General features: G+C 38.8%; 1 protein-coding gene across 9 annotated transcripts in view; it reads right to left on the minus strand.

The window, feature by feature from the left end:
- Positions 1-858: 858 nt before the first annotated feature.
- Positions 859-14,048, minus strand: part of ralgapb (Ral GTPase activating protein non-catalytic subunit beta) — a 30,713-nt gene continuing 17,523 nt past the window's right edge. For 4 of the 9 annotated variants that reach the window (XM_088082528.1, XM_088082524.1, XM_088082525.1 and 1 more), the window contains 13 exons: positions 12,077-12,264; positions 11,786-11,889; positions 11,092-11,247; positions 10,865-10,930; positions 9,750-9,959; positions 9,333-9,491; positions 8,996-9,164; positions 8,742-8,864; positions 7,669-7,805; positions 7,449-7,557; positions 7,139-7,217; positions 5,554-5,702; positions 859-4,064 (listed from right to left, as the gene is read on the minus strand). In XM_088082528.1, the coding sequence (XP_087938654.1) occupies positions 3,871-4,064; positions 5,554-5,702; positions 7,139-7,217; positions 7,449-7,557; positions 7,669-7,805; positions 8,742-8,864; positions 8,996-9,164; positions 9,333-9,491; positions 9,750-9,959; positions 10,865-10,930; positions 11,092-11,247; positions 11,786-11,889; positions 12,077-12,264 (1,843 nt within the window). In that variant the 3' untranslated portion in view covers positions 859-3,870. The remainder of the gene's footprint in view (positions 4,065-5,553; positions 5,703-7,138; positions 7,218-7,448; positions 7,558-7,668; positions 7,806-8,741; positions 8,865-8,995; positions 9,165-9,332; positions 9,492-9,749; positions 9,960-10,864; positions 10,931-11,091; positions 11,248-11,785; positions 11,890-12,076; positions 12,265-14,048) is intronic. The other 5 variants (XM_088082529.1, XM_088082530.1, XM_088082527.1 and 2 more) reach the window with 3 other exon arrangements.

Consider the following 14,048-nt stretch of genomic DNA (forward strand, 5'->3'; position numbering starts at 1 on the left):
TATTTGTAATTTGTATTTATTTAAAATGCCCTCTGTCATGCATTGCCTGCTTAAGTGCACACACAACTTGATGTGATTTGTAAAGAGGATTTGCATTTAGCATTAAAAAATAAACTGTTTTGGTAATAACTTTCACCCTGTGTTATTTGCTTGCTGCATTGACTCCAATACTTATGTTTGGTGAGAATATAATAAAATATGGTTGTTTATGGTGAAGGGAGGGTCAAGTATTTTCCTGCAGTCACTCAGGGAGGCTCAAGGAAAAGTATTTATACCTTTGCAGCTTGCAGTATCAAGATAAAAAATAGTCACACCCCAGTCACCCTCTCCTTTGTTAAATAAGGAACAGGAACAGTCCCTTATGTCTTGTTAGTGTTTACGAGTGAATCCATATCTAACAAGGGGAAAAACTCTTACAGCTTAGCTTATATCAAAGACTTGTTGTCATTATGGATTGGGTGCAAATAAAGTTTTCGGTTACAGTATGTTAATATTTTATTAAGAGCTTCAGGGCAGGGAGACACACCTACTGTCACAGGTCTCACCTCAGAGCTGCTGGCTGTTTTATCAAGTTAATATCCGGCTTGTTTTTTTACTGCACTCGTACACCAGACCACCGTTTATGCCACAGGCCCTTTCATTGTTTGTAGTGCAAATATTCGTAACAGAATAACTGCGTTTCTTCAAGTTTAAATTTGGCTTTTGGTAATAATAAATTAAGTTGAGATCTAAATATAGAGCCTAAGCTGCTTCTGGAGGTAAAAATTCTATCAATTAAATATGAAAAAGTAAAAGAGGAATTTAATTTTATTCCTTGTTAGACATCATGTGAACAAAAAATATTAGGAATGGAAGAAATTAAAATGTCAATAATAGTTTTAATCGATGCATGTTACATTCAATACCCATTGTGATGCTCCCACACATAATTGCATACATACATAACTTTCCTCGCCATCTCTGATGAGGAATGCAACAGACAACTTGTAAATGCCTTACACTATCATATATTTACATATCATCCTCCGCTTCTGTACATGGCAAATCTTTAAATATGATCAAACATCAGAGGAGTAACATAGGATACAATGTATGACTGATTGTATGGAGTTTCTTTGAAGCATATTTAATGTACTTTTTCCTTTCAAAAAAAGGCAATGTGCACAAAGCACTGTCATAAAAAGTGAGTCACACAGTTAGACATGACAGGTTAAAAACTCCACGACGCCTCTCCTTCATTCATATTTCACAAGATAAAACTCTTCCTTCAGCAGGGTTTTTCTTTTCAAAATGCACAAAAGTACAAAAGGACACGTAAGGTAACCAAAGGGAATAAAAAATAAACGTAACGTGCTCAGTGCATTAAGACTTTCCGATATAACAAAGAGGTGTTTGCCCTGTTCCATTGCTGTGATAAATAGATTCACATTGTTACAGGCAGACAGTGAGAGGGCTTTGAATCAAAAACTACAGTGAGTAAACAAAAAAAGAAACAAAATGTGAAGCCAAAAAAAAAAAGTTACTAAAACGTGTGAAGGCAAACTGCACATCTCTGTTACCCAAACTGATCTCCAAACAAGTTAAATAATTCTCTTTCTGGGTCAAAAACTACAGCTTTGATCAGCCAAAATGCAAGCTGTATATACTGCTGTTCGCTACATTAGGTGTTTTGGCCTTTAAATGCATCACCATGAGTTTGTTTTGAGAAGAAAGACACTTCAGCTGTGCTATAGATCTGTTTGGTATTGGCAAACCTAAAATGTCTTTGTGTTCATTCCATATTAGCCCTGCAAACATTAAGTGCAAACTCCAGGAGCTCTGTAACTGCTCTCATTATCACTGAAGTCAAAACTTACAAAGCATTAAAGAGATAGTTCAGATTTTTCGATGTGCAGCATGCTCCCATTTTGGAGAGGCAGCCTGGAGTCCAACATAAAAGATTAGCAATGTTGGCTGTGGATGGGGGCCAGCAACAAAACATGTATTAGCCACCAAAAAAAAGTTTCACCTAAAAATATCAATCAATACCAGTGTAAGTGTATGCTATATTTAGAGTATTTTCTTTCCATCTAAAAGCCCATTTTGTCAGGAAAACTGTTAACAGTTCTATGCTGTTGTCAAAGCCACCAGCCTCCATTAAGAAAACAATAATTCTATCTGGCTGACCACCAGAGCTTCTAGTCTACCAGTGCTGTGTCAGTTAGTAAAATTTTGGTTATTTGTGACCTTCGTAAATCCAAACTAATGTTTTTCAATGCATAAGTGAAACAGTAAAACCAACAAACTAACTGATCAAAGCAATGGAAGACCAGCAGCTCCCGTGTTCACTGTTTTTCTCAATAGAGTCTGGTATTTAAGAGAGCAATTTAACATTTTCCTGATGGAAAACACTTTTTGACATTAAGGTAGAGCAATTAAAATACTCTTATTAGAGCGTACACTTAAACTCATATCGATACTTTTTAGCTGGGACTTATTTTAGATGATTGAAATACGTTCTGTTGCTGGACCCCATCTACAGCAGTGCATTGCTTAGCATCTTTTTGGATTCCAGCCTGCTTCTCCAAACTGGAGGTGTGCCAACTGACAACTACTGCTTGTGATATAGTGTCCAGAGACAAGTACCCTATAAAACCCCACTTCAAAAATCTGAACTATCCCTTTAAGAGAAACCAGCTCTAGGGTTATGTCTTGACAAGAAAATTTTCAAAACTGTATTATCTTGAGATGTGTTTTTCAAGTTACAGAGTTTGTCTTTAAATGCCACATATGGGATTTTTAGGAGTCACTGTGACTCCTTGTAGTGTAAAGGACTGACTTGACTGGCTGAACAAGTATACATGTGGCCAGGTATACACACACACACACACACACAGACACACACAGACACACACAGACACACACAGACACACACACACACACACACACACTTGAACAGTGCAGTGGCTGTTGTGAGATGGGATGACTTTCAGACTGGCACAGAGACAGCATCCATATACAGTAAAACAATGTAGGAATCATCTAGAAAATAAAAAATATATAAACAGCAATATCTGTGTGCTCAGTCAGCTGCTGTAATGGCCGAATGTGTGTTTGCACGAGGAAGACTTTAGCAGGTGTCTGCATGTAGATGACAATTTGTTGTGAAAATTAGATTATGGGTTAATGCTGTCGATCACTTCTTTGTTCTCTCGAAGCTGCTTGCCTTGAAGCAGCAGCGATGTATATTACAAAATGTTTTTTTACAACGCTTACATGTTTATCTCCTTGGCGAAAATCCAACTGTAAATCTGTTTGATTAAAACAAAAACAGATATGCAGATCTGGATTTTGGACACGACTCTGTATTACCAAACCATCATGGAATTCACTCGTATCACAGGGTTTAAAGAACAAACTTTACAATTTCAGAAAGGCCAACAGTGTAACTATTGTATTGCAGTTAATGACAAGCAGAAACTCTTTTGCCACAAAGCATGAACCTAAATGAGGAGAGACAGTCACTGTTGAGCTTCAGCCATTCAGATCTTCAGAGTGGCTGCGACATAGAAATGCAGCGTTTTCCACCTTGGCATGGTTTTTGACACTTTGCTCTCGGAGTCAAAGGCAGACAGTGTTGATATATGTAGTCATATAAATAACAAAACAGTACAGTATAAATATAAAGATTCTGTGTGTGAGTGTGTGTGTGTATGCACGCACAGTTGTAAATGGTGTATGAGTATAGGATGAGAGGGGGTGTGTGTGTGTGTGTGTGTGTGTGTGTGTGTGTGTGTGTGTGTGTGTGTGTGTGTGTGCGCGCGCGCTTGTGTGTTGTTGTTGTTGTTGTTGTGTGCGCTTGTGAGCCAGTGTTAGGACAGGGCAGGGGGGTTAGAGGTGAGGCTTTCCCTCCCCCACCTCGTGGAAGAGCGAGGTGTAGAACTCAGGCTCCAGTTGCTTGTTGCGGTAACGTTGGACAATCTCTGTTATTTTCTGCTTCCGCCTCACGTGAGGCGGGTTGTACAAGTCACTTTCCAGACGCTTCCGTCGGCACACGTTGATGACAGTTTGGCGCACGAGAAACCCTGGGAGGAGGATGTAAACACACAAGCTCATCAGGCCACAGTAGTCAAACAGGAGTATTTGGAGACTGTATACAAAGGAATTTCATGAAATGCATGAATCCTTTCACAACTGACAAGCCACAGCATCTTCTTAGGAGATAAAAGTAGTGAAAATAAACATTGGGGTGGGGAAGTGATTTCAACATTTACTAACTGTTCTGATTAGAGGGACAAGGTATTTTTAAATGAACTGAATTGAATGAATCAAAAATAGCCACCTGATGGCCAAAAGTGGCAAGAAATGCACTGAAAAACAGATGGATGTTTACCTTTTTCAAGGTAATGTTATGTATCACTACAGAAGAGATAAATACTTAAAGTAATTATTTAATGGTCAGTGTTTCCCCACACATTAATTTTTTTGTTGTGTCCCCCGACAAGTAAAACATCTGTCATCAGGAATTCATTTAATAGTTTTGGAGCTGGACCATTGATTAGGAACACGGTTGGAATATACTGTTCAGTTACTGATTGCACCACACTCTCGGAACGCAGAGTGCACTCCGGGCACAAATGGAGCAGCAGAATGCCGGGCACAGTGAAATTAAAACTCAGGCTTTCATTGGACTAGGTCTTCTTCTCTTATCCAACAACCTGATCAGCTCTGACCTGATCAGAGGATCAATTATCCACCCTGTGAATCAAACTCCTCAAAATGCTACTGAGGGAAAAAAGACTTTATGAAGAGTTTCACCTCCTGTGCATTCAGGGACCCACAAAAATGTCTGAATTTAGAAGGGACACAATGATAAAAAAAGAAAACTCACACACAAGATTTAAAAAAAACAAAACAAAACAAAACAAATAAACATTGGAAACAGTAATGGTCCAGCTACAAGATGACATTTCCAACTGTCTTTTTCTCTTAAATTATCTGACCAAAACTGGTATAGCCTTTGTGCAATGGTATGAGATTTCATGGTATGATACCATCTTAGAAAATATTGCAGTTTCACTGTAAGACTTCAAGACTTGAAATAATTTAAAAAAAAATAGAACTATGTGTAAAAAGTCTCCCCTTTGAAAATGACTAAAATAAAGTTGTATTTTTTTCCCAATACTGTACATATGCAAATGTACACATTATGATAATTGTCAACTCTCATATCATGGTATACCTTAAAACTGCTGTATCACTGCAACCCAAATGCAAGCTGATACAAGTTCAACTTGAGACTCATGCCTTCTTCATTTTACAAGCCTAAACTTCTGCACTGAAAAACAATTTAACAGACTAAATTGGGTTTGTTTGCCATGCATTTGAAACTCAAATGCCTGCTATAAAATATTTATGTGTGCATATTATTATCTCAGTTAGCTCATTGATGATCCTAATAGATTCCCTGTGGTAACTTGTATGCATTAAGATTTGCTGTTGCTGGTTTTTCGGAGGAAAAGACTAAATGCATTCTAGGAAGAGATAAACAGATAGAGCTATATGAACCATTACCTAGTGCTCTGCGGCTGACCACCATGCCGTCCACCAGGGGAATCACCATACCAAATTTACCCACAGCTCCATGCAGCCGGATCCTGAAGAGTCCCGTCTTGAGAGGGTGGATGAAGATCATAGGAACATCCTTCTCTAGTAACCCTGACCTGCAACAAAAACAATTAGAAAAACAGAGAGGATGACGATTTGATGATTAAATCCATGATGATCAAAACTAAAAAGTTGTTGAAAAGTTCAAATACAAAACAATAAAAGCACCACATTTACAAATAATGACCTCCTTTATACTTGTCAGTAACTAGAAAGACATATGTAGAACTTTACTGAACTTAAAAGTTAATGCTAATAGATTTTCACTCCGCATGAAACAATTATGTAGGCAGAGAAAATGCGTCTATGTCGACTGGTATTCTCATCTGGTGTCGTTTTCAGCATTTTAATTGCCAAAATAGATTGTTTGGCTGCTTTGAAAATAAGAAAAATCAATTAAGCATTTTTTACAAATACCAACAACACATTATTTTTCAAGGGAACCTGGCACTACAAAAATTTGTTTTGTCACCGATTAAATAAACAATTGTCATGTTGTATCAGGTAACACACCTTGAGACAAAATCCTTGCAAAAGTGCTATTGTGACTTTGGATAAATACAAGCCATTTAAATCTGCTAGTGGGCCATTTATTTGTTAATCAATTATTTACCAGGGACAGGGCACATTTATCAACATATTACTTGTTGATTCAAATCAATGACCTAATTTTATCAATGCAATGTTTCAGCAAGTGCTGCAGTACCACACTATAAAGTAAGTTTATTGTATAAACAATACAATAAAGTACATAAATATGTGGGGAAAAAAGTAGATATGTAAAAACAATTATTGCAAGTTTTTTGCTTTAAGATATCCCTAAATTTTATGTTAAAGGTTTGTAAATAGTGCTCACTCACAATCTAGGAAGACTATTCCAGAAGTGGGTGGCTCTGATTGAATTATTGATTTGCCCAAACTTGATAAGTTATCCATATAGTACGACACAGCCCCCTCTGATAGTTGCCCTTGTTTTCCTGCAGCTTCTATCCCTTAGGTTAGTTAGGTATCCTCTCATATGCATTAAGTTTCTCCACTTGTTTAACATGTTTCTTAAACAGCAGATTCAAATGGTAGGATGATTCTGAGGTATTTAAAATGGGACTCCACATTGAGCTTTTCTCCTTCAACAAAAACATCAGGTTGGTAGGTCTAAGGAAGTAATGGTTTCCGTGTGAAAAACAGTTTGGTTTATGTTGTGTTGCTTCAGGTCGTGTCAATCTGTGCAATCTTTCCAACGAAGCTGCTGAGTAACATGTTATCTCAACCTTAAAAAGGGCGGCCAAAATAACTTACATATGAATCATGTTTCACAGAAAGAGGATTTTCCTTGAAACCACTTCACACCTATAATCGCTGTCACAGCTCTGCCACAGTTTCTTTTCTCTGCTTGCTTTTCTGCACACTGCATGTTGCACTTCCTGTTTTGCGCAGTATGTTGGTTATCCTGCACATGAGAGGCAAAGTGTTGAGGGTGTAAACTTGTGAATACCTGCAGGAAGTGCTGTTGCTCATGCTAGCTTCCAAGCCCGTGCTGGTTTCCGCCAAGAGATCGGTCAACGGGAAGTTCTCTAAAACCATAAAAACAATGACAACGTCAATCCATTATACACATACTTTTACCAGCCACCTTTTAAGGCTACAGAGTTGAGTAATTTATATTTTACGATTTACTGACTGAACAAGAGAAAACAATTGAAATATTATTAGAATGCCATCTATACAGAGGGACAACATATTTTTCCCCACAACTTATAGTCTTAAATGACAGGACAGGTGGGTAGTTTATAATGCATGCCTACCTATATCATCAAAGCGCTCCACCCAGACCACAAACACCTTTGTCTCAGGACCCAGTGGAGGGAAAGACTTTCCAGTCGATGACCTCTTTGTCTTTACCAAAGGACTCAGCTACAGAAACAGCACAATACACAGTGAGTTTAGGCAAACACTACATGAAACAATCAGAAGTCAGTGTTGTCAGCATATGGTTTGGATACAATAACAAAAATGAGGCTTTACCTTTTTGGCTGACTCCAGGTTTTCAGAGTGGTTGGGGAACAGCTCCAGTGTGAGATTGGGTTGTTTGTTTAAACCAGGCATGAGGTCTGTGTTGGTGTCCGCCTCCACTGTGGAGTCACTGTGCACTGATGACTCCTCTGAGGAAGAGCAAAGTAAAAATGGCAACTTTGTCAACCCTGAATACCTCGCTGGGTTTTTTAGTAGCGATAAACTGATTTATCGTCCGAAGATCAGTATCAGCCGTTATTTGCCTTGTTGACTGCCATCTGCCAAACAGTAAATAAGATGACATTCACCAATGGCAGTGTTCGATGTTTTTCTGTTTTGTCAAATCCATTTTGCACAGTCTAAAAAGCAGGGCTCTGGACTACAATAGAAAACGTGTTTGAGACCAATAGAGATCTTCCCCTTTGGGATGAAAGCACGTAGTAAACTCTATCATCAGGGGACACACACACAATTTTTCCCCCTTATATTGTTATATTGTGTACAACAAATTTGTGTTGAAATCTGCAGGAGAACTAGTTAACTTTAGCTGTCTGCAGTCAGTGACCTGAGCTTAAAATGAGTATTGGGTGAAGGTAAATTACAATGTTAACATGATGTGTTCAAATGTAATCTTTTTAAAAATTAGTATTTGGTCAAATTTGTGAATAAATACATTTGTCTGAAGGAGAAATTCATGTTTTCACAGCAGTATAAAACAGATATTAGAGAGGTTAGTATAATTCATAAAATAAAAAGGTTTTTGAAGCTAGTTTTTATGTTTTTCTTATATAAGGTTATATTAAAGGCTGTTACATAAATTGGAATAAATCTTTTACTCATTCAAAGGTCGTGTAATGACAAGCTGAATGTCTCTTCACTTGTACTTCATTTATTTTTATAATGAAGATTTCTTTGCTTATCAAGTACAAAATTGGTAATAAATAACAACAAAAAAAGAAAATAAACAACCATAAAAAATATTGATTTTCGCTTTTGACCAAATTGTTAACCTAAACATCTGTACATCCCTTGTTTCCATTATATATAATGTCTTTCAAATCATATTCAAATAAGTGAATACTGACCAGAATTTTCTGTTAGAGATGGAACAACGAAGGCAATCTCTGTCAGAGCATCAGCGTAGTATAAAACTTTCTTCTCCCCGTTGAACACTGAACCTCCTGTGTCCTCGGGAGTAGCTGCGTCTTCTAAAGCAAAAAAAATATAAACATTGATTGATTTGTTACCATGAATATCCAACATGTAGATAAATAACATTTCTATGATGTGCATTCATCCAAAGTCTTCCTCAGATCTAGTGCAGTAGTTAGTAGCTTACCTGTTTGTTGTATGTCATTGCTGTCAGAACAGGAGTTGAGGGACCAGCTGGTATCTAGGTGTCCTGTCCATCCTGGGTGGCGTCCCACGTCCACAGGCCAGCCCAAGGACAGCAGGAATTCCAGAAAGTGGGGCTGGACGCTGGACGACGACTCCACGTTCCTTAGAATCTGATCACCGCAAGCACAAGAAAACATTCATGATTATAAAGAGATTTTTGCACCCATATTAAGGTCAATATCTGTGCATTTCCAATTTTTTTAAGCCATTTCATTCAACAAGCCAAACATGTAAATGATTACACAGTTTTATTTCATACAGAATCTGTCGTCCCTTACCTCAGGACTGCTTTTCTGTCCAGCCCTCACATAGAAAATGAAGACAGTGTCAAATGGTCGGCAGGGAAGCAGGTCCAGGTAGCTGATGTCATCAAAAAACCCTGGCAAGGATGACTCCAGGCCAATCAGATGAGGAGGTAGACGACTGTTGTTGGGCTCCTATCAATAATAAATAAGTATACATACATTCTAAATGGACTATATTAACGATAACAATACTATAAATGTGTATAGAATCAATACTTTATACATATAATTTATTCACATCATTACTTCCCAAGACAAACAGAATCAGAATGCAAAAGCACCATTTAAAGTAAAGTACAAGTAGCTTCAGGCCATGTATAATATTTGACATTGGCAGAAAATGCTTTTCGCTCTCATTGGCCATGGTTAGAGAAAATTATGTTTACCAACCTTGAGCGCCTCCAGAGACAGAAAGCCAAAGTGAGAGAGGAAGAGGCGTGCTGTCTGGAACTCCTGCGCGGGTGGAGGGGGTTTGCAGTCTGTCAGTGGGTCGGGGTAAGGCTTGGAGTTCCAGATTTCCTCGCTGTGCCGCTCCAAGGCATTCTCATACTCTATCTGCTTGGTCATCAGAAGACGAAGATTGTCGTGCTGAACTTCCAGCTTAAAAGAAGAAGACACGGGAGACAACTTTAAGAGTCTGTGGCTGATGAATGGCACTCAATTGCATAAATTCACCATTAACCCACAAATGGAAAGTCCCGTGGTCCAAACACAGAAGTGTCACCTCCCAAAACGTAGTGCAAATCTGTGCTTTTAAACATTTTCATTAGCTTAATCTATACAGTCTACTTCAATCCAGTACAACAGCCCTTATAAATAATAAATTCAGCCCCTCTGAAGCTTATAACGCTCACTTTATTAAGACTGTGTCAGAGATGCTTGGATTCAGCTCTGTGCTAACTATTCAAACCAGCGTTTGGGATTAATCCTTTGAAACCTGAGCAACTTGGTTTGATTTTTTTTTTAAACATGGGAAGAAGGCAATGAGCAATAAAAGAAGAAATGACCAATGAATGAAATTAGTAAAAGAAGAAAGAAGAAAATCATCTGGAAATTAGTAAAACAAGACAAAAACAACATAAAAACAAGAAAAAAAAAACAAAACAAGGAAGACAAGACCTGAGAAAAGTTTTTTCCATAGCTTTCTATATATATATATATAATTTTCTAAATCTACTAATTTCTCGCAATTTGTGGAACATTTCTTACCAAGTTGCTTATCGCCTTTTTCCTATAATTTTGAAAGAAATGGCAGCAATTTGCTCAGGGTTAAGGTTTAAATACAGGCCCCTGAAAGCAGCATTAGAAAAGTGATGTTGCTCCAGGTTTCAAAGGGTTAAAAACTACAAATCACTGCAGGGGTGTTGCACTGGATTGAGAAACTGCACATTATCTAGCACCCATTATAGATTTTCCACCAAACCAAATGATTTGACCCCCTTTCTTTTTTTTTGCCTCCCCCCCAAGAGACACCCGGGTAAAATTATATCTCTCCAATAACTCACGTGTGGGTAATTACTCATCAGTGTATTTGTTGCTCTTGAATCATCCTGCCAGCCCATACAACACACCTGAGTTTGTATAATAAATAGTACGGGCGATTATTTCACTCCATGGTTCCATTTCAGCCACAACAACAAACAATCTTGTTTTAGATTGTGCCCGAAGTACAGTCATTTAATATGTAATGAGTAGAAATGTGGATATGAGATCAACGAACTGGAAATCTCACCTCTTTACTGACAATGTCATCCAAGTCAGGAATGCTGACATCAGCCTTGACGAGAGGAATCTTATCCACCTCCTCGGGGAAGGGCCTCTGCTTGACATTGTATTTGATACCCACACCGTTGTTGGGCGTTGGACGGCCCTCTGGAACAAACACCTGCTGTGGAAGGAGAGAGGAGGACAGATGTGGAGCAGAGTGGTGTTATCAGTGAAGCAGATGTGGGGCTTTTACAAAAGCAAAACTCGAGTATGTCATTTAACCCTTTGAAAGCTGGACAGACATCACTTTTTTGTGCCGCCTTCAGCACAAGAGAAGTGATGTCTATATAGGTTTCAAAGTAAATTTTGTATTTAAACCTTTGAAACATTTGGAAACAGCATCACAATCATGAAAATTTTATCTCAAAAAACGATCCATTTGACTTCACCTGCTTGACATGAAACATAAAATGTGCGCTCATACTTACGATTCCATATGCATATATTTCCTGTGCTATGTGGAAATTAAATACCAGCTGCTGACATTGCTGGTTCAAACCTGTTACTATGATACCAATCCTGCCCACTACCATTGACTTTTCCTGTTCCGTCAGTCACATGATTAATGGTGAAACTGACTCCCATTCTGCAGAAATCCCACAGGAATTCCATAACACAGAATTTCCCGGAAAAATGTCGACCTCTAATGATGATCTCACCCTCTGATTGGCCCGTGCTCCTCTGGGTTGATGGAAGAGCTGCATGGTCCAGGCATGTCTGCCAGCCGTTCCTCGGATCAAAACTGTCACTGATGGACTGGGGTCTGTGAGGACAGAGATACTCTCATTTACAGAGAAACAGGATGGCCTGTTGGTAACTAATTTACTTTACCAGTGCTCAGTACATGGCTGGTGATACAGTCTCTAACATATTTAAAGTGAACCATAACTCTCCTCAGTATTTCAATAAACCTTTATAATGTCAAAAAGAATGGAGGATAAGCGACTCACTCTGCTCATTGCCCAGAGGTTGCTCCAGCATAGCGAGGATGACTGAGTTATCCAGGACAAAGTAGCGGAAGTTGCTGGCTCCTGTGGCACTGAGTCTGGCGTAGCGAATCAGGGTGTCTTCATTCAGCAGGCTGCAGGTGGAGGCAGGCCCGCTGGGGGAAGGGAAGGCCCCCAACACCTGCATGATACTGAGGAAACACCACAGCAAAGTGGGTCAATAGCGACAGAGCATTTTACTCTCTAATAGCCGTCTGTGTGCTGAGTGGAGGTTCTGTAGGAAACGCGTGAAAACTAGGTCACTGTATCAGCAGGAATATAGAAAAAATATATTATTTAGTACAGTGACTAAGAGAGTGAGTCCAACCAAAACACAAAGTTCTTTTTGGAGTTAAAAAAATAAAGTCCAAGTGATATTCAAATGTATCACTGACAACTTTCTTTTTTAGATATCCAGAAATGCCCCTTTAGCAGCCTACAGCAGAAACAGTATTAAAGGGATTATATGCAAAACTCAAAGTGTATGAGTTGTCTGGACATCATTCTCAACATGGCGGATGGAGGTGGCTGAGCTGGTGGCAATCAGCGAAAGACAATTACTCCATAAACAATTCTAATCAACACCAACAGTGCTAACAGCGTTGACCGTGGGAGAACCAGAGGGTGGGCAGAAATTGCTGTATAAGCATTGTGCAAAGTGGTAGCGTAAGCGAGCCAGTAGGTGGGTTTCCATTAACCCTCAAATGGCGCAATCTGAAATTTTGAATATAAAATATGCCTAATGGAAACATCAATTTGAAAAAAACTCCCATTTATTACAAAAAAAAGTTCTTTCGCTCACATGAAATGGTATTTCAGGGGATTTGAAAAAGCCAAATTTTGCAAGGGTCACATGATGCTCTGGCTATGTCCTTGTTGGTAGGAACTGGCTCCCTCATGCATGATGTAGCAGGCACTAGTAGAGGTGTTATTGCATCACTTAACTTTTGAAAAGTTGAGCTGATCATTTGGAAGTTTTGAATCCACAATTCTTCTATGAAATCGTGGACGGTCATCTCCCAGAAATCCCTCATATATGGCTGCTCCCACATGTAAGGGGACTGCCTTTCCATTATCACTCGCATAACATGCCTAAACTGCCTTTGTTTGGAAATAATGACGGCTAGTGCAGTGGCTGCAATAGAAATAAACCTGCTAATGTTTTGAACATCCGTTGTCATGATTCTTGGAATGTTATTGTGAGAGGGGAAGTCGCATAACATCACTCAGTGGAAACGCAGTCATCTCACAACTGTGTTTTATCGACAATTAAAAAAAAACACATTACTTTTGCGCAAATCTGTAATGGAAACCAACCCAGTGAGATACACACACACACGTACACGTGCACGGCCAGACCGACTCACCACAACAAACCACAGAGAAACTCTAATTACAACACACAGAGATGTATTGTGACATTCTCTGCTTAGGACACCGTTATCCCACTATATATTTACATAGTAAATACTGCTTTGCTGCCACATTTATGCTCTGAATGACTCATACAGAATCTAGAAAATGAAGCACACTCGTCTGCATTAAAACTGACCGTTTTTGACAGTTGCAGCACTGTTTTTTAAGCTTGATGATCTGATTATAGTATTCTTCTTTTGTTATTTTCTGGAGTGCCAGTTTGCACACACCAGACAAAAAAATACATTTTATTTTTTTTAGATGAAGCATTCTATGAGTGACTGTTTATCTGAGTCATCACAAGCAGTTCTGACTGCTACAGCTCACTTGCTAACTGATCTGAAAAGAAAACCGAGTGTCAGTTCCTAGGCTATTTAGCATGCAAAGCAACAACGGCAGCCCCAATGTGCTCTTCTACAATGGACATTTGTTTGCCTGCTTGTAAACAACTTTTGTCCAAATCAAGTTACGTGTCTATGCTTGTAGATCAGAAGGAGAAGTCACAGCTGGAAAGCTAATG

This window comes from Plectropomus leopardus, chromosome 9, assembly GCF_026936395.1.
Source record: "Plectropomus leopardus strain MGB_pleo_1.0 chromosome 9, ASM2693639v1, whole genome shotgun sequence".
Classification (NCBI taxonomy): Eukaryota; Metazoa; Chordata; class Actinopteri; order Perciformes; family Serranidae; genus Plectropomus; species Plectropomus leopardus.